At 34.0% G+C, this 25361-nt stretch overlaps 4 protein-coding genes across 10 annotated transcripts; 2 read left to right on the forward strand and 2 right to left on the reverse strand.

Annotated features, from left to right (window-relative positions):
• LOC109328059 (TOM1-like protein 2) lies at positions 3604 to 9488 on the forward strand. 2 transcript variants are annotated; one of them, XM_019561307.1, is made up of 10 exons: positions 3604 to 3692; positions 4344 to 4481; positions 4622 to 4700; positions 4957 to 5055; positions 5180 to 5293; positions 5761 to 5906; positions 6568 to 6649; positions 6990 to 7075; positions 7153 to 7344; positions 8638 to 9488. In XM_019561307.1, exons 2-10 carry the CDS (start codon positions 4372 to 4374, stop codon positions 9260 to 9262), a joined length of 1533 nt encoding a protein of 510 aa, XP_019416852.1. In that variant the 5' UTR covers positions 3604 to 3692; positions 4344 to 4371; the 3' UTR covers positions 9263 to 9488. The 2 variants fall into 2 exon arrangements, with proteins under 2 accessions (XP_019416852.1, XP_019416851.1); XM_019561306.1 differs by having other exon boundaries at positions 3632 to 3684.
• LOC109328060 (probable methyltransferase PMT24) lies at positions 10187 to 19311 on the reverse strand. Of its 4 annotated transcripts, none has more exons than XM_019561309.1 (10): positions 19170 to 19311; positions 18326 to 18334; positions 17149 to 18235; positions 16891 to 17040; positions 15339 to 15609; positions 15130 to 15240; positions 14872 to 15046; positions 13820 to 14089; positions 10839 to 11033; positions 10187 to 10756 (listed from the first exon to the last, which is right to left on the reverse strand). In XM_019561309.1, the coding sequence occupies exons 3-10, from the start codon at positions 18229 to 18231 to the stop codon at positions 10528 to 10530; spliced, it is 2484 nt and encodes an 827-aa protein (XP_019416854.1). In that variant the 5' UTR covers positions 18232 to 18235; positions 18326 to 18334; positions 19170 to 19311; the 3' UTR covers positions 10187 to 10527. The 4 variants fall into 4 exon arrangements, with proteins under 4 accessions (XP_019416854.1, XP_019416855.1, XP_019416856.1 ...); XM_019561310.1 differs by having other exon boundaries at positions 18326 to 18352; XM_019561311.1 differs by lacking the exon at positions 18326 to 18334 and having other exon boundaries at positions 17149 to 17769; positions 17809 to 18259; positions 19170 to 19310.
• Positions 12826 to 13564, reverse strand: LOC109328061 (probable methyltransferase PMT25). The gene is made up of 2 exons (XM_019561312.1): positions 13025 to 13564; positions 12826 to 12939 (listed from the first exon to the last, which is right to left on the reverse strand). The coding sequence occupies exons 1-2, from the start codon at positions 13312 to 13314 to the stop codon at positions 12915 to 12917; spliced, it is 315 nt and encodes a 104-aa protein (XP_019416857.1). The 5' UTR covers positions 13315 to 13564; the 3' UTR covers positions 12826 to 12914.
• LOC109328637 (probable methyltransferase PMT25) lies at positions 20097 to 25361 on the forward strand. 3 transcript variants are annotated; one of them, XM_019562199.1, is made up of 10 exons: positions 20097 to 20246; positions 21065 to 21585; positions 21718 to 22172; positions 22276 to 22425; positions 22868 to 23138; positions 23285 to 23395; positions 23481 to 23655; positions 23877 to 24146; positions 24628 to 24822; positions 24905 to 25361. In XM_019562199.1, the coding sequence occupies exons 2-10, from the start codon at positions 21099 to 21101 to the stop codon at positions 25131 to 25133; spliced, it is 2343 nt and encodes a 780-aa protein (XP_019417744.1). In that variant the 5' UTR covers positions 20097 to 20246; positions 21065 to 21098; the 3' UTR covers positions 25134 to 25361. The 3 variants fall into 3 exon arrangements, with proteins under 3 accessions (XP_019417744.1, XP_019417743.1, XP_019417742.1); XM_019562198.1 differs by having other exon boundaries at positions 21065 to 21358; positions 21389 to 22172; XM_019562197.1 differs by having other exon boundaries at positions 21065 to 22172.

Consider the following 25361-nt stretch of genomic DNA (forward strand, 5'->3'; position numbering starts at 1 on the left):
ATATATATATATATATATGATATTGAGCATTGTAAGTATGATTGAGTTAATGAAGAAGTTTTATATAGAAGTGGATGAGTAAAGCATAGACCTACTTAATGTAATTCTAGGTTGAACCATTGGTTGAGTCCTTGTTTTTGCACTCCCCAATTATAATAAGTTGTGTTAAAATCAACAATTCAATAATTCGAATTTATTCTAAAAAATTTAGAGCCCATAAAATTTAAGTGAATATAGATCTATTTCTTTTTTAGGAAGTCAATATAAGATTATTTCTAAGATTTTGAATGTAAGGGAGATAATTTGTTCTATCATATTAGAAAATCAATTTGGGTTAATTCTAGGGAGGCAAATTTAAGAATGAATGTTTTGTTTTAGAGGTTGATTTTGAAAAAGCTTATGATTCTCGAAGTTAGTCTTTCTTGAAATATATGCTCAATAGATTGGCTATATGTGAGAATTGGATTAATTGGATGAGAGTGTGTGTTCTCAAGAAGTTTATTTGTTCTCATTAATGGTAGTCCTATTAGTGAAGTACATATTATGAGAGATTTAAAACTAGGAGATTATTTAGCTCCTTTCTTATTTTTGGTGGTGGTTGAGGGGTTGAATGGCCTTATGAAGCCCAATGTTGCTATAGGAAGGTTTGTTGGGTATAGCTTGGGTTCATGTGTGAGAGATATCTCTTTTGGTGCAATATATAGATGATATTATTATGGTGGGCGCAACAACTTTCCAGAATATTTTATGTTTAAAATATGTGTTATGATGTTCTAAGATGTTTATGGTCATAAAAGTCAATTCTTTACAAGTTTTATGTATGACTTAAATGTTTTTGGGAAGCATGTTGAGGAGGTTCTTAATTACAAATTTAGTTGTTTTCCTTTTCTTATATGAGTTTACTTATTGGATATAATCTCATAAGAGTCTCATGTTAGCAGCTGATCATTGATTTGCTGACTAAGAGGTTGGTAGTATGAAAAGGAAAGTATTTATTCTTGGGTGATAGAATTACTCTAGTAAAATATGTTCTTAATAGTCCGTTATTTTATTTTTTATCTTTCTATAGGCTGCCAAAATGTGTTTTGAAGATTATTATTTCTATTCAAAGATATTTTGTGGGGTCAAAGTGATCAACATAGGAAAATTGCATGGGTAAAGTAAGAGCAATGGTAAGAGTAAAGATGAGGGTGATTTAGGGATTAATGATTTTGAGTTATGAAAGGACTCGTGTAGTATGATGAGGTGATGCATGTATGATGACTGATCTTTTTTTGTGTAGTTACCAAGGTTGGTTGTGGTAATAATATATTTATTTTGGGAGGATGTGGGGTGATGTACTCAATCTTTAAGGAACTTTTCTCTTCTATTTATGTTATATATGTGGATAAGCATAAGTTAATACATAATTGTGGATTTTGGCTAAATGAATGTTGGATTTGGAATTTGACTTAGCATATGGAACTCTTTGATTGGGAGAGAGATTCAATGCAAGAGTTTTCTATTTTGTTATGTGATATAGTTCTTAGAGAAGGCAGGTAGATGCTTAGAGGTGGATGATTGTGGAATGTTCTCAACAAAGTCTTTATATTTGTGGTTGTTGTCAAATCTTCAAGTTAGTTCTTTTTAGTTGATAATAAAGGGATTAATATTTTCAAGCATTTGTGGAAGGTTTATGTTCCAACAAAATTATTTGTTTTTAATTGGCTATTGCCTTTGAATAGATTACTTACAAAATATAATCTTATAAAAATGGTGTTAGGACCAATTTGATGTGTTCCTTTTGTGAGTTTGTGCCTGAAAATATTGGCCATGTATTTTTTTGTTATAGTGGGTGAATGATGATTTGGAATTGAGTGGTTATATGAGTAGTGTCCGATTCATAAATATAGTGTATCTCATTGAAAATTTCATGAATTTCAAGCATCTCTTTCAAATAAAAAGCAACACAAGTTAGGATGGTGAACTCACTCTAACTAGCTTGATCATTATGATTGGTTCAAAATACTTATATTTTTAGGAATGAAGACTTTAATATATTGCATGTCATGGATTTAATTAAAGTCTCTACTTGACATTGATTTAATATTATTAGTAATGTATTTTTATTTATCCTTTTGTAATTAAGTTGAGTATCCATATACTCTCTTATAATCCGTATTGGCTTATAAAAAAATAACTGAAATGAGTATTGAAGCCATTGATGAAAGTGAGGAAAGACCATTGATGAAAGTGAGGAAAGACAATATTTTCTCTCAGCATTCAAGTAGAATTGATAATTTGATATCTTTAAGCTTGATTTATGTAAAACATTAAATTTTTAGGATTTAATACCAATGCAATTTTAAAGGATTTTTATCTTTTAAGATAGAGTGTAAAATCTGTACATTGATAGTGTAAAGATTTATACACATGCACACTATCATCCACCCTTCATTTGGATTACTTTTTTTGAAAAATCAACAATAATTAAACATCAATGGTGGATGATACAATGACAGTGTATAAATCTTGTACACTGTCAGTGCATACATCTTTTTCTCTTTAAGATAATGACCAAATATTTTTCCCCCTAAAATAACTATCAAGGAAATTTCAGTGTTTCATGATTAATATATAGGCTGATATCTAAAAATATCCATTACCATTAGAGACAAAAGATTGAGAAATAAAAATGAATATTGAACACTGATAAATTAATAATTTATTAAATTGATAAAATGTTGAGCTGAAAATATATCATAGATTCATATACATTAAAACTAAATAAAAGGGATGTAGAAAAATAAGGCATTTGACGAGTAGGTTTATTAGTCCCGTTGACCTTTGACCGTCCAATTGCAAGCAAGTCCGTGATTCCATTTCGGCATTTCCATTCCATTCTTCATCAAAACCAGAGAAAGAAAACACGCGTTTAGTTAATATGAATATATGACCATTGTGGTTCATATTTTTATACTTTTCAACTCTCATGCACCAAAGTCAATTGAGAAACCTCACCTTATACAAAATAAATTCTAATTTTGATATATTATTTAGGTAAACTTGTTTACATCATCAATAATTACATATTACATAATTATATATGTGTTTTTAATGTAATTATTGTTATAAATTAGACAATCATTCACAAATCAATATTCTCATTTGGGCATCAAACAAAGAGAATAAAATTAATGGAGGATTAGTACTTTATACAATTGATAAATATTTGGTTAACACAAGATAAGATTATAGCCGACAAAATTATAGTTTAAATTATTCTGTCAATCTTAAAATCCCATTAATAGATAATTTGTAAGTGCAAACATTTACGGAACTATGAAGAATGCAAAGAAGAGGATCATAAACCTCCAACACTTATTTTACACAGAAGTTTTTTAATAATAAAACAACAAAAACATTAGACAAGATTAGCAAGTAAAATAATAATTGGATAAAGATGAAAATGAAAATGATTGAAGAAATAATAATAATAATAATAATAAAAGGAGGGGAAGTGGTGAAGAAGAAAAGTAGTGTCTAGAACAGAACAATTAGCAAAAGAAGCAAGTACCCCAAAATCCCAAAGTGTGTTTCTGTCATCTCTCTCTCTCTCTCTCTCTCTCTCTCTCTATATATATATATATATATTTGCATATACAATTCCAATTCCCCTTTTCAATTCAATTCAATTTGTGTGTAGTAAGAAGGTTCATCTCTCTCTCTTTTTCTTTCTGTATCTCTAATTCTGTTCTTTGGGTTTTAGTTTTTCTATCTCTGCCTTATCATTTTCTTCATTACTATACTTTTTTCATTTCATCTTCTGTTTGATCCTTCATCATTAAGCTTCTTTTATCGGCTATTAATAATCTACATGGTTTTTTATTCTCAGTTTTACATTTTACCCCCCTTTTGACTTCTTTTCAAAGGGTTTATCCATCAACACCATTTCTTCATTTGATTTTCTATTTCTATAAAATAGTTGATTTAGTTTATCTGATGTTAATTATTTGGGTTAAGGGTCGTTTTTTAGGCTTAAAAGAGTGATTTTGGCAAAAGTGATCTTTTGGAGAAACTGAAAAGTCAACCAAACAAATGTACAAGCGTTGGAACTGTTTTATTTGTACTGATTTTGTGGAGAGAAAAAGCTTAAATAAATCAGCATGTGATATTCAGAACTTTGATATTTTGAACTCTAGATGGTTAAATCACTTATCATAATATTATTGCTAGTATTTGGTTTGGTATGATTCACTGTTTAGTTTTAAAGGGGTTATTGTTTTGCTATGTGATTTTTGATTTTGTTGCCTGGGTTGTCTTATTGATATTATATTAGTTAGATTTTGGCTTTGGTTTTGCAGAAGATTGAAAGTAAAGGCTAAAGAAGACATGGCTAATAATGCGTCCGCGTGTGCTGAGAGAGCAACTAGTGACATGCTCATTGGTCCTGACTGGGCAATTAACATTGAGTTGTGTGACATAATTAATATTGACCCTAGGTATTTACTTATTCTTTTTTTATAAACGGTGAGAAGCTTATTGCGTGCACATCATGCTTTATGAATATAAGAATATTATGACAAGTCTTTTTGGTTTATGTTGTTCCTGATCAGCTGTGTTGAAATTAATAACTTTTCAGGCAAGCAAAAGATGCATTAAAGATACTTAAGAAGCGTTTGGGTAGTAAAAATCCCAAATTACAACTTCTGGCTCTTTTTGTAAGTATTGCTGTGCTTTTACTTATGGTTAATTATTGGTTCTTTATGCACTTGTGTATAATGGGTTACATCATGTGCTATTAGTGTACTTCTACTTATTTAAAAGGAAATTATGTAAGAATCGTGATTGTCGCAATTTTAGTCTGCTGTGGCTATGATGATGTATTATCCGTATCCATATATTTGTATAGGAGGTAACAAAATCTTTGATTACCTGACATGGATACTTTATATTGGAAATTTGTAATATTTGTAGGTACTGGAGACCATTAGTAAGAATTGTGGTGAAAGTGTATTTCAGCAGATCGTTGAGCGGGATGTCTTACATGATATGGTTAAGATAGTGAAGAAGAAGGTATTTTTTTATTTTTGACACTGGATATTTCTTTTATAGTTCATTGATGTTGCTTCTGCAACTGTATTTTGGAAGCGGAAGAGTTTCTAATCCACTTTTTCTATATTTCAATCTAACTGTACAGCCGGACTTAAATGTGAGGGAAAAAATACTGATTCTAATTGATACATGGCAAGAAGCTTTTGGAGGGCCAACCGGAGTTTATCCCCAATACTATGCAGCATATAATGAATTAAGGGTGACACCTCTTGTGCATCTAGATACTACTTTCTGGCCTTCAATTTATATTTTACAAGCAATAATACTATTTAAACTGATTTGCATTGACACAGTATTGATGTACATTTATTCAGATAAGCGCCAATATTTTCTTACTAGTCATGTTACTTTTTCCGTCTCCCTGCAATATATTCTGGTAGTTGTCTTGTTAATTTAGGACCAATTAGCCTGTTGTCATCATTTCCCCCACATTATTTTAAAAAAGATGGTTATATCGTTGTTCAAACTTCATACAAATGTGACACTACATACCTTTTTTATGGTAATCAAACCCCAGCCCCTTAGACACACACATACACAAACATACAATGTATCGAAGTGTGCTGTTCAAAACTGTATAGCATTAAGTTGTTGCTTTTTGGCTCAGAGCTAAAACATTGATATTTTGTTTCTCTAATGTATTATTCTATTTTTAATAATTGACAGTCTTATGGAGTTGATTTTCCGCCACGAGATGAGAATAGTGTGCCATTCTTCACTCCTCCTCAAACCCAGCCAGTTGTTCATTCCACTACAGAATATGATGATGTTGCTATTCAGGCTTCTCTTCAGTCAGATGCATCTGGCCTTAGGTGATCTTTTAACTTCATGGCATTCTTAATGTTCTAGTCCTTTATGTTTGTTGTGCGGGTGTAATGGCATTATTACATATTTCACATTTGGTAAGAAATTAACAGGGTAGTCAGGGACCCCATCTTATGAAAACTCAATTATATACAGAAGTATGACAAATTCTAAATATTCTTGGCATGCTCGAAATTTCCATTTACTATCTGTATGAGTTCCCTACTTCCTGATGGTAGTTCTCTAACTTAAATATATATTTTAAGTCTGTTCATCAGTGGTAAGGAATCTACCAATTCCCATTGCAGTGAATACTGGAACTCGGGAAAATATTGAAATGATTTATGATTAAAATTAAATTAATAAAGTTATTTATTATGCTCTGGAGCAATTGGAATTTCTCATAATTCTGTGTAATGTTACGTTTGTAATATATTTGATGGCTTATGTTGTTGATGTTTCGTTCCCTGAATACTCGTGACATTCTCTTTTTAAATACTTATCCTGTATAATTGCCAACTGTAGAATGGTATCTTGGAGCCAAATTTTATCATAATCTTGGATTATATTGTTGATGATTCATTCCCTTAATAACTTATTCTTTTATGAAATAAATCATTAGCGTATGTTTTATGCTTCTCTACTCTAACTAATTTTGTTTATAATCAGTTTCGAAGAGATTCAAACTGCTCAAGGAATAGCTGACGTGTTGACGGAAATGCTTAGTGCCTTAAATCCCAAAAACCCTGAGGTGATATTGTTTTTTGGAAACTCTGTTCTGTTTTATTTGTTTATGAATATATACTTTGAACTTGGAAGTCACTGTATTTCTTTATCCATGTTTTTGTATTCTGCTAATCTGGAATTGTATTTAGCTGAGCTATGAGAGTAGCTACTCTGGACATGTTTGGGACAGCGAAGTCCAGAAATGAGTGAATATGTGAAAACTACCTTGCAATTTCATAACTAAGATATATTTTAAACTCAATGCATTTGCTTACTACAATGTTAACACTTTTTTCAGCACAAAGTAGTCGTATAGAGTTGTCAATATTCATTTGTTTACTAACCTTGCGGAGAAAATATGACAGGGTGTGAAGGAGGAAGTGATTGTTGACCTTGTTGACCAGTGCCACTCTTACCAAGAGCGTGTCATGGTTCTAGTGAACAATACTGCGTAAGAATTTTTTTGAAGTGACTGGATGTTTTTTCTGTGTAACTAAGAAATGACTTAGTTGGTTACTTCACTTTCAGGGATGAGAAACTTTTAGGTCAGGGATTAGAGCTGAATGACAGCCTTCAGAGAGTACTCCGTCGACATGATGATATTGCGAATGGCACTGCTGATGCTGGTGCAAGAGGAATCGAAACTTCAGTTCTGCCACTTGTAAATGTAAACCATGAGGATGATGAGTCAGAAGATAATTTTGCTCAACTAGCCCATAGGTAAACCCCAAATATTCTCGCATTATGGTAAATGGTGTTGCCAGTTACTTGTTTCTTAATGAGCACATTGGTAGGGCACAAATAGTTTGTGACAGTCCTTTTCATTTGAGACGTGATCATTTGGTGAGCTGGGAGATTTGTTGCGTACTTACCATCTTAAAAATGAAGGGGGTTTCGGTCTTAGCAATTTTGTGTCTAAGAACATTTTTGCTATAGCAGCTAAATGGCTTTCTCATTAACCTTCCTCGCACAACTTTCCTGCCCAAGATATTTATATATTATTCAAGATTCCATGATTACTTAGGATTTCCACTTTTTTGTAACTTATAAAGTAAACCATCAATTCAGTTCTCCGTAGATGAAAGTGTGATTGAAAGTTTTAAAACATCACATTGGTCATTCTAGGACTAAATTGGTGATATTTTAAATCTTTCAGAGACTTAATTTGACACTGTGATGGCATTTTATAATTGTCAAGGGCTTATTTGGTGACTCAACTGTTGGCACTCATCATTAGAAGATAGAACTGATGGTTTACTGACTTAACTCAAACTTAAATTATCCGAAATCCTCTGAATTGGAGGTTCATTTGAGTCTCTCTTGGCTCTACCCATCTGTCCTCCAATCCATATAAAAGACTTTGGTATCTTGGTCCTTGTGGTGTGTTTTCATGCTATTATTTTCAATTCTTATTTCATTCATTGAATGGATAAATGTTTCACCTTAATTAACCCTTTTGGAATGAGAACAGGGCCTGGAAGGTAGGTTTAATATTGTAGGAATAAATAGGCCATGTAGATAGAGGTGGTAAGTGGGGGGCCAGTTGTAACTGAGTTAGAGGAATGGTTAATCAATTTGTAGGTAGCTAAACAATGGGCAAAGTGTACAGAGAGATTCATTAATACATTGTGGAAGTTGTAATGAGCTATTGCTCATTTGTAAGGGGTGATCCTTGGAAGGAGGTGCTCTCCTTGTAATGAGTTTTCTGCAGTCACACTTCTCTCATTCTCTATTTCTCTCTGTAGGATCCTGATATTGAGGGGACTGAGTAGCTTTGTTACATTGATGTCTTCTCTTCCTTTTTGTTTGTCTTTGTAGTTTTATTTTGAAGAGGACTTCTTATCCTCTTTCCCCTCTTTACTATGCTTCTCTTTGCCTTACTATATTTCTTTCTTTATCAAAAGAACTTTTCATTGATACACTTTAATGGTTGATATATATTGCCTATCCCCTATCTTTTTGTCTTTTCCTTTGTTTCGTAATTGTAATTAACATATAAGTACCCTGATTTAGGTCATCACGGGATACTCATCCACAGAATCGGAAACCAGCCTATGATAAGGCAGAACCATTGAGGGTAAACCCAGTTCTTCCCCCACCACCAGCATCAAAGAAGCCAGTCAACTCTGACACCAGCATGGTTGATTATCTCAGTGGTGATACATACAAAGCAGAAGAACCCTTTGAGAACTCATTTGCACCTCCTGTTCATGGTAGCCCTAATCCTACCTCGTCAAACATTCCAACAGCATCTTCCTCACCCGCTCCTCATGCGGTGAGTACCTCGTCACCGATTTTAAGCAGAAAGCCTGTGTATGATGAGCCATCTCCCATGAAAAAAACTTCAGAAGAACTGCCACCGGCTCCCTGGGAGACACAATCTACTGGCATCATTCCACCCCCACCTTCAAAGCATAACCAGAGACAGCAGTTTTTTGAGCAACAAGGTGGGCCTCTTTCAAGTGGTGGATCCAGTTCCTCCCATGACAGCTTGTTGGGACAAACTCAGAATCTGTCTCTGAATTCATCCACCCCAACTAAACAACAGAAGCCTGCAGAAGATGCCCTTTTCAAAGATCTAGTTGATTTTGCAAAATCCAAAACTTCATCTTCGAATCCCAAAAATAGGTCATATTGAGATATTGTGTTCATATTGCTTATGCTTTCACTTATGAGTGTTATTCATCAGGTTTTGCTTCAGATCAGAGTCTGAGATGAACACTTGCTGGTTGTGTTTAGGAACCTTAAGAAATGACTTGTCCAGGCGTGTATAACCTGGTTTAATCTTTGTTGCATATATTCATGTACATGGTTCATATGAATGTTACTCATGTTTTCAATAATATATTGGAGTCGTTTGCACATGATTTTCTTCAAATTCCTTATTTGATATAAAGGTTATACCATGGGGAATTTTCAACATTGGATGTCTGCAGCTGCTCAGACCCCATATGATCCACAATTCAGAACTTAAATATGAGACTTGAATGTTGGAAAGATTTGATAGGATTTGGAATATGAAGGATAGGTAAATGTAACTTTTGAAACAAGTAATGTAGTGCTTGTTGTAATTAAGATAAATCTTGAAAAATGTGGGTGTGAATTCTCATGCATAAAAATGACAGTGAATATCAAACTGAGAAAGAGAAGGGCACCTAAGAAACAAAGGAACTGTTGTAGGACGGTGAGGCATTGGTGGTATAGGAGAAGAGAAAGGGTATCTGAAATGATGATGGAATTGGTTGTGAAGAATTCTTTTGTTGGTGATAATAAAAAGGCATTGTAAGAAGCACAATGGCATGCCATGGAAGAAGAGGAAGATACATAACACACCCCTCCTCTTCATGATAAAGAGAAGCATGTGGGAAAATACTGTTCTCAGTTTGGTTCATTCATGTGGTTAGTGATTCATACCCCCACTCTAAAATCTCTCAATCATTTCCTTCCACAAATTTTCATTCTTTCTTCTTAATATAATATTATAAAAATAGAAAAATGGAAATCGACGCTTAGTATTTTATATACTTTTTATGAACATTGTAAAAAAACAATATTTGGTATGCTACCAGAATTATAAACCACATATTTACATTGAAAAGATAATAAAAATATTACATAGAGGAAATATGTGTCACTCTTCAATCATACAAAACCATGGAAGTAAGAATACAGAATTCGGATCAAACAATGTGTGCCACTGATATGAATAAGAATCATACTCGGATCCACCAAGTCTGAATTATTAGTTTATGTAGGTATTAATCATTCAGATCCATAACTGCCTAAATAATTGGCTAAACACTTAATAACTACACAAATACTAATAATTCAGGTTTAGTGGATTCCTGTCTGATTATTTTCATATCAGCCAGCCTTTAAAATTGAGGCAATGTAGAATCATAATCAAACAATGGCAGACAAAATCGGCTCCACCTTTGTTGGACGCCAGAATGTCTTCTGAACACAAAGTAATCCTTCCCCAGCATTGGAATATGAAAACCGAACATCCCAGTTTAGAGATTTAGCTATGTTCTCTATCTCACTTATAGTTTCAACATTGTCTCTTACGATTAAGTATCCTTCTGGTCTCAAGATCCTATCGACTTCTGCAACCACTGCGACTATGTTGCATCTGAATCCAGAAAAAAATATCAGCCAAATCGGAAGGATAAGGAGAATTATTTGCTTACAAGTTTTAAAATTACTGAACATACCTTCCCTTAAGGTTTGAAAACAAAGCATCAGCATGCAGAAGATCATAGGATCTAGGATAGGTACTAAATGATTCGCACCAATCATGATAGATGCCGAATAATCCTCGCTCATAGATTAATGCCAGTGTGTCTTGAGAATCAATTGGAACCACATTCATTACCCACACTTTGAAGTTTCTGAGTGCAGCAGCAAACCTGAAGAAACGAGTGAAGGCAGAAATAATAAGGAACAAGGTTAATTATTTGACTATAAAGTCTATAAGCTACTAATTGGTGCACAAGTTAATGCTGCCATTACCAAAAGGATTTGGTCAAAACTATTCATTTTCCTCCTACTTTTTGGGGAGAAAATAAAGGGATATACCATAAAAAATAATGTTTCCGACCAGATTGCAGTTTGATCCTATAGAATCTGATCCATTTTCTCATTGAGCGAAAGGTAGAAATAAATCAGATTGATTTTTCGATCAAAAGTACTATGTGAAATCTTCGGTTTTTTCCTTGGGAGGTAAGGTATCGGGAAGGAATTGGAATGTAATAATATTGATTCATACAAATACAGAAATGTATACACACAAAAAAAGCCGAAAGTTATTAATTAGCATTTGGAAGAGGGGAATTTTAGAGAATTCTTGGTAACCTGGGAACCAGAATACAGAAAAGAACAAAGAATATCTTACCCTCCATAAACAGCTCTCATCTCCATGACATTTCTTACTGTAGACCAGTTGACACCAATTCCATTCAGATATGAGCGATAAATAACATTTTTCCAATGCTTGTAATCAGCAGTGAATTCCACTGGAGCAGCTCTTCCATAAAAACCAGACTGGGAGTCTAACCAATAAGGTGCTTTCTCCAACCTCAGTGGCCATTGCTCAGGCCAGACCGATCCACGCTCTGATGCTCCTTCGGGCACTTTGTGCATGCAATCCTGTAGTGATATATTCCTGAAGATATGAATGTTGGAATATGTCATGAAACTTAGTAGAGATCCTTCATAAAAAAGGAATCATCTTCAACTAAACACTACCAACGCCACTTCTTTAGGGTTTTTTTTCTTAAAAAGGAGGTTTTTCAATGAAAAAAATCACTTCTGAAATTTATATGATTCTTTAGTTGGGTTTTTTCAAAAAACAATTATATGAATAAAAAAATGAAATTTAGCTTCTAGAAGTACAAATACATTTTTGGAGAGTCATTGTTTTGAGGATCTTAAACAAACATCCCATAAAGGTCAAGCCTAGAAGAAAGGGTATGAAAAAATTATACTTCAATTTACTTTAGCATTAAGAATCTTATTCTTTTTCTCAAGTTATATACACACACAGAATGGCTATAATAGGGAGTTTTACAATTTCTCTAAGCACCCTTGTTGGGGAATAGGTTATGACAACATGCTCTTTTAAATCTAGTGCTAGGCATGGTAACCTCCAAGACCAACAAATTACTATTGTAAAACTTCTAAGAAAAAAATCATTTATCTCCAAACAAAAATATGCTCATGAATTTTGACTAGAAGAAACTGATTTTAAGTATATGTCAACAATAATTACTTACAAAACTCATACTTTTTTGTATATAGACTCCAGTTCTTTTGGATTTTTGTAATGTTATTGCCATTTTTTAGATTTCTGGGTATTCTTACTAGGAAAGTTTCAAAACATTAGTTCCCTTCCTCCTATTTGAGAAGGTGATTTTAATTTGTCTATTGCCAAAACAAGAAAAGTACCAGGCCTTATTTGGGTCATCAGATTCATTGCACATTGGCGGCTCATTTTTCAGTCTTCTGTAATAGCATTCATTGTCGGTTGGTTTTCTATATATTGCTGCTGCAATTCCATTCAATTTGTCCTTTCCAATTACCACCAGATCCCAGCACATTGACTTTGTAATTTTACTCATATCTGCAACAAAATGATTTTCTATAAAATCAACCCATAGGTTCATCTTTTAGAGTGACATGAACTTGGATTTAGTGGATTTTTACCTTTCCAAATCCCAACATCTTCTGGATCCTTTTGATACACTGGAGTAGCAGACCACACAAAGTAACCTCCGGGTCGCAAGACACGATTAAGCTCTAAGAGTAGCTTGCCACCTGCATAATTCAACCAGCAGATTATTACTAGATGAGTCAAGTATAGATGGGAAAATAAAAATACTGAGAATTTTTCTTAACCAACATGCTTATTACACCTTCTTCATGCCAAGGGACTCTACAGCGTGCACAGTGGAGTAGATCAAAGACCGAACCAGGGAAGGGCAATCTTTTGGTTCCCATGACACCTAGTGTGGCAGGAATTCCCCGTTCCAGCGCAAATTGTACTTGTGCCTCATGCACATCTTTAGGAGCAAATGACATGGTAAGAACGTCTTTTTCAAACAAATAGCCTCCAAAACTGGCTACACCACACCCAACGTCCAATATCACACGGCTTCTTTTCCCCCATGCAATACTAGGAAGAGACTGCATTGTCACACAAATCACCCAATTTAGGGAGAGAAAATATATATGAATAAAAGGAGGATGGGCTGGCTAAGACATGATTAATTTTCGAGACAATGTAGTAAAAAATTTACTGAACTCACTGCATCTAAAGGTCACAGAAAGTCGGAAACAAATTTATCAAAAAGAAGGAAGTGTTATGTGGCGTATTGAAATTAAATTGAAAGCGAAAAAAAGAGAGACAGTTCATTCTATAATGCAGAACTTACACTTGGAAATGTTTGCAACTAACTAGAGAAGCTTACAGGTTTGATGTGAAGGAAAAGTAGGACAAGAGATGGATAATGTAATGGATGTTAACTTGATAAGTTGCATGACCAATGAGAAGTAGGTGCATTCAAAAGTAGAATACAGAAATGTATACACACAAAAAAAGCCGAAAGTTATTAATTAGCATTTGGAAGAGGGGAATTTTAGAGAATTCTTGGTAACCTGGGAACCAGAATACAGAAAAGAACAAAGAATATCTTACCCTCCATAAACAGCTCTCATCTCCATGACATTTCTTACTGTAGACCAGTTGACACCAATTCCATTCAGATATGAGCGATAAATAACATTTTTCCAATGCTTGTAATCAGCAGTGAATTCCACTGGAGCAGCTCTTCCATAAAAACCAGACTGGGAGTCTAACCAATAAGGTGCTTTCTCCAACCTCAGTGGCCATTGCTCAGGCCAGACCGATCCACGCTCTGATGCTCCTTCGGGCACTTTGTGCATGCAATCCTGTAGTGATATATTCCTGAAGATATGAATGTTGGAATATGTCATGAAACTTAGTAGAGATCCTTCATAAAAAAGGAATCATCTTCAACTAAACACTACCAACGCCACTTCTTTAGGGTTTTTTTTCTTAAAAAGGAGGTTTTTCAATGAAAAAAATCACTTCTGAAATTTATATGATTCTTTAGTTGGGTTTTTTCAAAAAACAATTATATGAATAAAAAAATGAAATTTAGCTTCTAGAAGTACAAATACATTTTTGGAGAGTCATTGTTTTGAGGATCTTAAACAAACATCCCATAAAGGTCAAGCCTAGAAGAAAGGGTATGAAAAAATTATACTTCAATTTACTTTAGCATTAAGAATCTTATTCTTTTTCTCAAGTTATATACACACACAGAATGGCTATAATAGGGAGTTTTACAATTTCTCTAAGCACCCTTGTTGGGGAATAGGTTATGACAACATGCTCTTTTAAATCTAGTGCTAGGCATGGTAACCTCCAAGACCAACAAATTACTATTGTAAAACTTCTAAGAAAAAAATCATTTATCTCCAAACAAAAATATGCTCATGAATTTTGACTAGAAGAAACTGATTTTAAGTATATGTCAACAATAATTACTTACAAAACTCATACTTTTTTGTATATAGACTCCAGTTCTTTTGGATTTTTGTAATGTTATTGCCATTTTTTAGATTTCTGGGTATTCTTACTAGGAAAGTTTCAAAACATTAGTTCCCTTCCTCCTATTTGAGAAGGTGATTTTAATTTGTCTATTGCCAAAACAAGAAAAGTACCAGGCCTTATTTGGGTCATCAGATTCATTGCACATTGGCGGCTCATTTTTCAGTCTTCTGTAATAGCATTCATTGTCGGTTGGTTTTCTATATATTGCTGCTGCAATTCCATTCAATTTGTCCTTTCCAATTACCACCAGATCCCAGCACATTGACTTTGTAATTTTACTCATATCTGCAACAAAATGATTTTCTATAAAATCAACCCATAGGTTCATCTTTTAGAGTGACATGAACTTGGATTTAGTGGATTTTTACCTTTCCAAATCCCAACATCTTCTGGATCCTTTTGATACACTGGAGTAGCAGACCACACAAAGTAACCTCCGGGTCGCAAGACACGATTAAGCTCTAAGAGTAGCTTGCCACCTGCATAATTCAACCAGCAGATTATTACTAGATGAGTCAAGTATAGATGGGAAAATAAAAATACTGAGAATTTTTCTTAACCAACATGCTTATTACACCTTCTTCATGCCAAGGGACTCTACAGCGTGCACAGTGGAGTAGATCAAAGACCGAACCAGGGAAGGGCAATCTTTTGGTTCCCATGACACCTAGTGTGGCAGGAATTCCCCGTTCCAGCGCAAATTGTACTTGTGCCTCATGCACATCTTTAGGAGCAAATGACATGGTAAGAACGTCTTTTTCAAACAAATAGCCTCCAAAACTGGCTACACCACACCCAACGTCCAATATCACACGGCTTCTTTTCCCCCATGCAATACTAGGAAGAGACTGCATTGTCACACAAATCACCCAATTTAGGGAGAGAAAATATATATGAATAAAAGGAGGATGGGCTGGCTAAGACATGATTAATTTTCGAGACAATGTAGTAAAAAATTTACTGAACTCACTGCATCTAAAGGTCACAGAAAGTCGGAAACAAATTTATCAAAAAGAAGGAAGTGTTATGTGGCGTATTGAAATTAAATTGAAAGCGAAAAAAAGAGAGACAGTTCATTCTATAATGCAGAACTTACACTTGGAAATGTTTGCAACTAACTAGAGAAGCTTACAGGTTTGATGTGAAGGAAAAGTAGGACAAGAGATGGATAATGTAATGGATGTTAACTTGATAAGTTGCATGACCAATGAGAAGTAGGTGCATTCAAAAGTAGGACAGTTATCACTATGTCTATAGATGAAAGAAATATGCAAGAAAAGCATGAGCCCCAAAATTAGAAGTATAAATACGACAAATGATGGATGGCAGAACCAATTCATTAGCTGCTGTCTTATTGCTGCTAATAGATGTATTTGAATAATGGGGTGGGTTTGTTGTGTCTGCGATAAAGGTGCTGTTGGAAGATTTCTTGGGGGAGGGAGGATATTTTTTCCAATGTTGATGGGGTTTAGTAAGACAAAAGTATAGACGATGAGGGTATATGTAGTTTGAGCTATCTTTTTCAAAAAAAGATATAGTTAGGAGGGTAAGATGGGTGTCTAAATCTGTATTATTTTTTTCTGTGATGAAGTATGTCTCATACTTCTGTCATTAATAAAATTGTTCAGTTGCAAAAAAAAAATTATAGGAAAAGAAAAACAATAACCATTTGTCCTAGGCATAGGATAGCTTTGTTGCACTTCACATCTTACAACGCTTGAAGCGTCCTATGATCAGGAATAATAATAACATACCATTTAATGGCTTTATCAAATAAATAAAAGCCCTTATCTTTTCTTCAACTTTTATCTCAAGAATTCAGTTAGTTCTGTAGAAATTGTGATGTAGATACTTCAGTGTAATTTCCACACAAAAAATAGCAAGAGGGGAACATACAAATATTGTATCATTCCGAAAAATAAAAAACATGTGACATATTATACACACAGGCACACAGCACATGCCATAAATAGTATGTTTTTTGTGTTCCTACTTCCTATGACTAAGAATCTGTTTCTAGGATTGTAGATAAGAAACAAATTTAAAGAATTAGAAGAAATGGCTACTCAAAATAACATATTAGCAAGAGAATGGCAGTAAAGCAACACACAAACTTGAGGAAGCCTTACTTTCTGAATGAACTCAATGTAATGAAGAGCACCATGTTTAAACTGAGTACCACCACCGGGAAAAGTAAGGTATTCACCAGTAACTTTGACCCAATTTTGATGCCCCTTCGCTTCTACAAGCTTTGTGTGTGGAGCATTGTTGTACCATATCTGAAATAAGCACCAAAGTATTCAATTTTAGTATCTTTTTTGGACCAGTTATTGAATTTCAGTATTAAGTGATGACAGGTGAATTTCATCCAGTTTGTATTTACGTACCATGTCCCTGCTTTTGGGCCACTTGATCGGGCTCCTATAGCCCTCAGGTAGAGGAACAAGACAAGTGGAAGCTTCATCAGGACAGTGCCTCTCTCGATGTTCATAGTGCCTTATACTTCGAAGCTTTCTAATTGCTTGCACATTGTCAAGGCAAGGAATGTACTCTGATTCTGCAGATGTCTTACAAAGTTTCCAGTCATAGTTTCTGCTGTCAATAAAAATCGAAGACATCTGTGGTTCCTTCTCATTATGCTCCTCTACAGCTTTAGATGACAAATTTCCACTTTCATTGTTAGCTTCTGTCGAAGTTTCAGGCTGGTTACCGGTACTAGAAATTTCTTTTGAAACGTGACTGTTTTGATCGCTTTCCATGTTATTCTCTCCAGTACTTTGTTTTGTCTTTGAAGGTAAATTTTTCTTGATTCTCTCCTCCTCAGTCCAACCATCCATCTCATCTTGTTGTGTGACTTCATCTGTACTCTTCTCTGTCCCGGATTTGTTATCATTTATGCTCTTGTCAGATTTCCTTTCATCCGAAGTCAGTCTATCATCATTAATTTGACCACCTAGGTTTTCTGTTTCTACAAATTCTGAATTTAAGTTTCTATCCGATTCTTTCTCCTCGGTGCCTAGCTTGGCTTGCTTCATTTGATAACTCTCCTCGGTTGTATTACCAGAACCTTTCCCCAAATCATGTTTTTCACCAGCACTATCCCTAAAAATTTCTTGCTGGTTTTCTTCAGCTGTATTATCAAACACATTTTCACTCCCTTTTTGGTCATCCTGATTTTCCAGAGGGCTTCCGATATGAGATTTACGGGTCTGGCTATCTTCCCTTGTTGTTTCTTCTGGTAAATCACTTAAATTATCTTCAAATTGTTTGAAACCATTTTCGCTTACTATATGTTTCCCCTCATTAATCGGATCAGATACCTGAATAACTGAATTCTGAATTGGATTAATGGATGACATTGCAATCCATATACCAACTAAACAAAATGCAACAAAGACAGCTATAGAGACCGTTGAACAGTAGTTTGACGACTTCTTCCCTTCGCCTCGGAAATTCCTTCCCAGAACCATGTTTTTAGTTATTGTAAAATAAATGCACCTAGAAAGGGGAGCAAAATATTAACAAATCCATCAGGAAAAAATCGTATAACTTGTCTAATGTTTTCTTCTACTTTTTTGTAGAACAATTTGTCTGTCAGAATATCTAGTTTATATAAACTGAAATGAAACTCATGCTATAGTTTTACTATATCCATTTGAATAGATTTCTCCAATAAAACTCATAAGTCTAACCCAAAAGGGCAACAAATATTTTTCACGATCTTCCAAATTTGAAGACTGCAGTTAAGGAGAAAATAACATTGTTCAACAGTATTTGCCTCTCCAACGCCCAAACAAAAAGGAGTGGAAAAAAGGTAGGCAATTGATAAAAAAGAATCAATTCAAAGTTTCAAACAGGGAAGATAAAAAGTTTTAGAAAGAAATATTATGACTATTAATAACTCAATACTAAGTAGTAAGTACTAACAACAACAACAAAAAACTAGAGTTTTATACAAGTGGATTAAATAATAATCTTTAGAAATTCACTGTGTTTGTTTTTCTGTTAAAAACAATCTCTAAAATGAGGAGAAAATAAAACCGAAACTTTCTTCCAACATCACAACCACTGAAAGAACATTTGATAAAAGAGTACTAGTGTCTGAGCCAAAATCTAGAAACCAAGTAAAATAATGACACAACACATTTGATAAAAGGGCACACATAAACTGATAGGGGAAACCATTAAGAAGAAACTGAAAATTAAAAACCAAAAACCCAAAACAAGAAAAATCTAATCTTTAAGGGCAATGGAAAATAGAGTTGAAAAGAGAAGCAGGAAAAGCATCAAACTTTGATGTTATTTTCCGCAGAAATTGATGCCCAGTTAAGCATTTTATGGTATAATGGTTCGTAAAAATAAGATCATTAATACACACTTAAATAAGGTTCTGAGCTGAGATCCTAACCTTGGTAAGATCTTACTCTATCATCATATTCTGTTGAGATTTGAGATTCGAGAATGAGTGACTTTGGATTCGGTAGGTACTCCTCCAAAGTTCCTTTTTAGTGTTTACTTGATTTGATTATTATTATACTAAGCAGAACATAGAGATAACAGGAAAGGGTATTTTTTGAAGAGGATATGAAGCTAGACAAATCCCAAATACAAAAGAGGGAAAAAAGACCTTACACATTGCTCATCCCTTATTCATATTTGTATGTTATTGATTCTTAATTGAATTAGATATAATGATTATGTATAAATTTTTAAACTGATAATATATAGATATTAATTTATAAAATTCAAAGTAAATAAACGATCTTGTTATATTGGATGTCTTTTTTATCTTCTTATTAATCCTTTTTAAAATGTGGTTATTTTTCATCAAATATTGCTTTTAGGTATGAAACTTGTGACTAAATCAACTTATTTTTAGTTATTTTTTTAAGAGTGTAAAGCTTTTTATACTCTCAATATATCATAACCATTAATTTGTATTACTTTTGTTTGAGAGTCAATAATGATTAATAGATTAATGGTGGATGATTTATTAACGATGTAGAAAACACTTACACTATCTATCAGTGTATGCGTATTAAACTTTTTTTAATATTGAAATAATGTTAGCTAGATTAATGATGATATTTAAATAATATATGTTTGTTTTATGTTACATAAAATTTGAGGTGATGAGTGGAAAAATAACCCTAAAATGCATTTTTTGTGGTTAAATGTGACTAGTGAAGTTGCATGCTAAAAGTTAAGTGAAATAAGTAAAAAATAAATAAATAAATCTGTTACCAAACTAAAAGATGTATTCGATATTTATGTGTCTCTCCTAAACAAGTTTCCACCTTGTTCCTCTTCAAAAATGTGCTTCCCCAAAAATATCACATGCATTTCACCCATCTCCATACTTTTATATATGCTATGTGTTGTATAAGCAGAATACATTGCCTATCTACTAAGTAACAAACATGTTATTCAGTTATTCTTTCTCAAATGAACTCTACTGAGTAAGAGGATTCACCTTGTCTCCAAGGTAACTAACACTTCTATTCTATTACTTGTCTTTTGCATTTTTCTTCCATTCCTTTCAGAATATGCTATAAATGCTTAAGTGGGTTTCTATTTCTGGGCAAAATGACTTCAAAGTTGGATGCTTTATTGCTTTTATTCAAACAGCATAAAATACTTCTATTCCATTTTATTTCATTCCATCACTTTACATTAATCCAAACACAGCCTGAATAAAAGAGAGTGTTGAAGTGTGTTCAAGAGAAGGTTGAAGAGTGTGTTACTATTTACTAACATTTCTCTTTCACTTGTCCTGTTTTGGGTTTTTGGTATTTTTAACTTTTTTTCCTTAATGGTGTCCCCTAAAGGTGTGGTTTTTGTGATGTGCAATTATTTGACCTGGTACTAGGTTTTGTTCTGTTTTAGTTCAGACACTACGCACTTATGGTACTAGGTTGTGTAATGTTGAGAGAAGTTTCAAATTTTCATTTTCAATGTATTAACATTCTAATAAAAGTTCATATTTTTTGTTTTGTTTCTTTAAATGAGATATTTAAAATAAAATAAAAACATAATGAATGACTTAACAGTATTACCATCTATAAAGTATTGAGTAACGATTTCATCTTCTTCAGCTTCCTTGTTTGAAACTTTGAATTGCTTCTTCCATGTGTTAGGCTTTAGAGTTTTATTTGAATGATGTAGTAAATAACATGAATTTCATTTCAATTTATATAAACTAGATATTCCGACAAATTGTTTTACAAGATAAAAAATACACGACAGCATGAACCAATTTATTTCCCCCCAATGGATTTGTTAATACTTTGTCATGCTTTCTAGGTGCATTTATCTCGCAATAGCAATAACTAAAAACATGGTAATGGGTAAGAATTCCCGAGGCGAAGGGAGGAAGTCTTCAAGATACTGTTCGATTGTCTCCTCCATAGCTGTATTTGTTGTATTTTGTTTTGCTGGTATATGGATTGTAATGTCATCCATTGTTCAAATGCCGAATTTGCTTGATTCAGTTATTCAGTTATCCGATCTCGTTAATGAGGGCAACCATATAGTTAGTGAAAATGGATCACAGCAATTTAAAGTTAATTTAGGTGATTTACTAAAAGAATCAATGAGGGGAGATAGCCAGACCAGTAAATCTCAGAGTGCAAGCCATCCTGAAAACCTGAATGATAAAAAACGGATTGAAAATGTGTCGGATGATACAGCTGAAGCAAATCAGCAAGAAGTTGTCAGGGACAGTTTCAGTGAAAAACATGACTTGGAGAAAGGATCTGAGAATACAATTGAGGAGAATTATCAAATAGGGAAAGTCAAGCCAAGGACTGAGAAGAAAGAATCAGGTAGAAATTTAAATTCCGAATTTGTAGAAACAGAAACACTAGATCATCAAATTAATAATGATGAACTCAGAGGACTGGCGCAAGCTTTAGATGAAAAAAAATCTGACAAGAGCTTAAATGATTACATATTAGGGACAATGATGGATGGTGTGATTGAGGAGGACAAAATCAACAAACTTTTGCCTTCGAAGACAAAAGAAAGTACGAGTGAAAGTAACATGGAAATCCAGGAACATAGTCAAGTTTCAGAAGGAGTTTCTATTACCAACCAGTATGAAACTTTGAATGAAGGTAGAAAAGGCCATGAAAATTTGTCAACTGAAGCGGTAGAGTCGCAGTATGAGAATGAATCACAGAAGTTTTCGATTTCTATTAACAGAGGCAAATATGACTGGAAACTTTGTAAAACAAGTGCAGGATCAGAATACATTCCTTGCCTCGACAATGTGCAAGCAATTAAAAAACTTCGAAGTATAAGGCACTACGAACATCGAGAAAGACACTGTCTTGATGAAGCTTCCACTTGTCTTGTTCCTCTTCCCGAGGGCTATCGGATACCAATTAAGTGGCCCAAAAGCAGGGACATGGTATGTAACACATAATCTGGATGAAAGTCTAATGTCGTAAATATTGAAATTCAACAACTCTCCTGAAAAAATGTTGAAATTAATATTTTGGTGCCTATTGCAGATATTGTATAACAATGCTCCACACACAAAGCTTGTAGAATTTAAGGGTCATCAAAACTGGGTTAAAGTTATGGGTGAATACCTTACTTTTCCTGGTGGAGGTACTCAGTTTAAGCATGGTGCTATTAATTACATTGAATTCATTCAGAAAGTAAGGTTTTCTCAAGTTCTATGTTGCAAAAGTGCTGTTCTCTTGCTAATATGTTATTTTGCATAACCAATTGATCTAAATCTAATTATTTATATTTGCTTCTTATTGAAAAACCTTGAAACGGATTCTTAGTTATAGTAACACATAGAACCTCTTTTATGTGTTGTGCTAATAGTGTATCCAACCTATTTTTTATTTTTCAGGAAGATATGTAAAAGCTGTCCTTTTTTTAAATTACAACCTAGTATTTGCATAATAATTTCTTTAGAAATAACTGAATTTTCAGAGAGAGAAAAAATAAAGGAGAAGGGGCATTTGTTCATGACTAAAATCTATTACTGTCTACATTTTTATTGTTCCTGATTTTATGACGGCTTGAAGCATTGCAAAATTTGAAGTGCAATAAAGCTATACTAATATGGTTGTTTGCATAATGGTGCAGTCTCTTCCTAATATTGCATGGGGGAAGAGAAGTCGTGTGGTATTGGACGTCGGGTGTGGAGTAGCCAGCTTTGGAGGCTATCTGCTTGAAAAAAATGTTCTTACCATGTCATTTGCTCCTAAAGATAGGCATGAGGCACAAGTACAATTTGCCCTGGAACGGGGAATTCCAGCCACATTAGGTGTCATGGGCACCAAAAGATTGCCCTTCCCCAGCTCTGTCTTCGATCTTGTCCATTGTGCACGCTGTAGAGTCCCTTGGCACATAGAAGGTGTAATAAACCTATTGATGCAAAAAACCATTGTCAACATTTTTTCCCCACTTATACTTGATTTTCTAGTAATACTTTACTGGTTTTACTTTTGTTTTTCCAATTATACTTTACACTTCTAATACTCTACTCGGTTTACTATGAAGGTGGTAAGCTACTCTTAGAGCTTAATCGTGTCTTGCGACCTGGAGGTTACTTTGTCTGGTCCGCTACTCCAGTGTATCGGAAGGATCCAGAAAATGTTGGGATCTGGAAAGGTAAAAAAATAATTAAAGCTGACTTCGTGTTACTCTAAGAAATGAAGTTGGTGGGTTTAGTTTATAGAAAATCATTTTGTTACAGATATGAGTGAAATTACAAAGTCAATGTGCTGGGATCTAGTGGTAATTGGAGAGGACAAATTGAATGGAGTGGCAGCAGCAATATATAGAAAACCCACTGACAATGAATGCTATAACAGAAGACCAAAAAATGAACCACAGATGTGCAATGAATTTGATGATCCAAATAAAGCCTGGTACTTATTTTCTTTTGGCAATTGACATTAAAATTACAATCTCAAATTAGTACGAATGAATTTAATGTTTTGAAATTTTCCTAGTGAGAATCCACATGAATCTTATTAAAATACAGTAGTATTACAATAATTTAAAAGAACTGGAGTCTTTCTACAAAAAGTATGAGATTTCTTGGTGATTACTCTCGATATATACTTAAAACTACGGTTCACATCTTCAGGAATGTATCGCTACAGGATTGTATGCATAAAGTTCCTGTAGGACCATCAGAACGAGGATCAATTTGGCCTGAGCGATGGCCACTGAGGTTGGAGAAACCACCTTACTGGTTAGACTCTCAAGCTGGTGTTTATGGAAGAGCTGCATCAGTGGAATTCACAGCTGATTACAAGCATTGGAAAAATGTTTTTTACCACTCATATTTGAATGGAATCGGTATCAATTGGTCTTCAGTAAGAAACGTCATGGACATGAGAGCTGTATATGGAGGGTAAGATATTCTTCATTCGTTTGTGTATTCTGGTTCCCATGTGATCTATAATTATCTAAAAGTCCTGGTCCCTTCTAAATGATAAATTATTTTCGGCTTTTATATTTTGTATACAATGCAGTCTGGTTGAAAACCATTATTTTTTTATGGTGGATAGTTGTATACCTTTCTTTGCCCCCTTAGAATGTTTCCCCGAGAAATCGGGGAAAATGAGTAGATATTCTATAGTACCCAATAGTTTTCCTGTTATATTTGCAGGGTTGATTATCTTTTTTTAGTTCACTTCACTGTTTCACTCTTTTCCGTCCCTATTATGTTCCATGTCCTTTTAACCCTTTTGAAAGTGATAGTTTTGATTAATTTCTTCAGTAAATCCTTTTTAGTACTGTAAGCATTAACTTGTGTCCTAAGTAGCAGCCTATAGACTTTATTGTCAAGTATTTAACCTTGTTTCTTATTATTCTGCATTCTATCGTGTCAGGTTTGCCGCTGCACTAAAAAACTTGAGAGTATGGGTAATGAATGTGGTTCCAATTGATTCGCCAGACACACTTGCACTAATCTATGAGCGTGGATTATTCGGCATTTATCATGATTGGTGTGAATCATTCAATACCTACCCTAGATCCTATGATATTCTCCATGCTGACTTTTTATTTTCAAACCTTAAGGGAAGGTATGTTAAGTAATTTTCAAATCTTGCCAATAAAGAGACCACCCTTATCCTTCTAATATAGCTGATATAATTCTGGATTCAGGTGCAACTTGGTGGCAGTAATTGCTGAAGTTGATAGGATCTTGAGACCAAAAGGGTATTTGATTATGAGAGACAATGTTGAAACTATAGGTGAGATAGAAAACATAGCTAAATCTCTAAACTGGGATATTCGGTTTATGTATTCGAAAGGCGGGGAGGGATTACTTTGTGTTCAGAAGACATTTTGGCGGCCAACAAAGGTGGAACCAATTTTGTCAGCCCTTGTCTGAAACTCCGAATTAATAGGATGCATCACTGTCTCAGTTTCAAAGGTTGGCACACAACTTGTTTTGGCCGAATAGGTATTTCTGTATTCTTTTACTTCTATGATGGTATCATTGAAGAGTGTCACCATGTAATTCTAATTTTAATTCTTTCAATGTAAATCTATGGTTTATAGTTCTTCTAGTTTCCCTTAATATTTCTGTTTTTATTTTTAGATTCATATATTCATTCCC

Source organism: Lupinus angustifolius, chromosome LG15 (genome assembly GCF_001865875.1).
Source record: "Lupinus angustifolius cultivar Tanjil chromosome LG15, LupAngTanjil_v1.0, whole genome shotgun sequence".
Classification (NCBI taxonomy): Eukaryota; Viridiplantae; Streptophyta; class Magnoliopsida; order Fabales; family Fabaceae; genus Lupinus; species Lupinus angustifolius.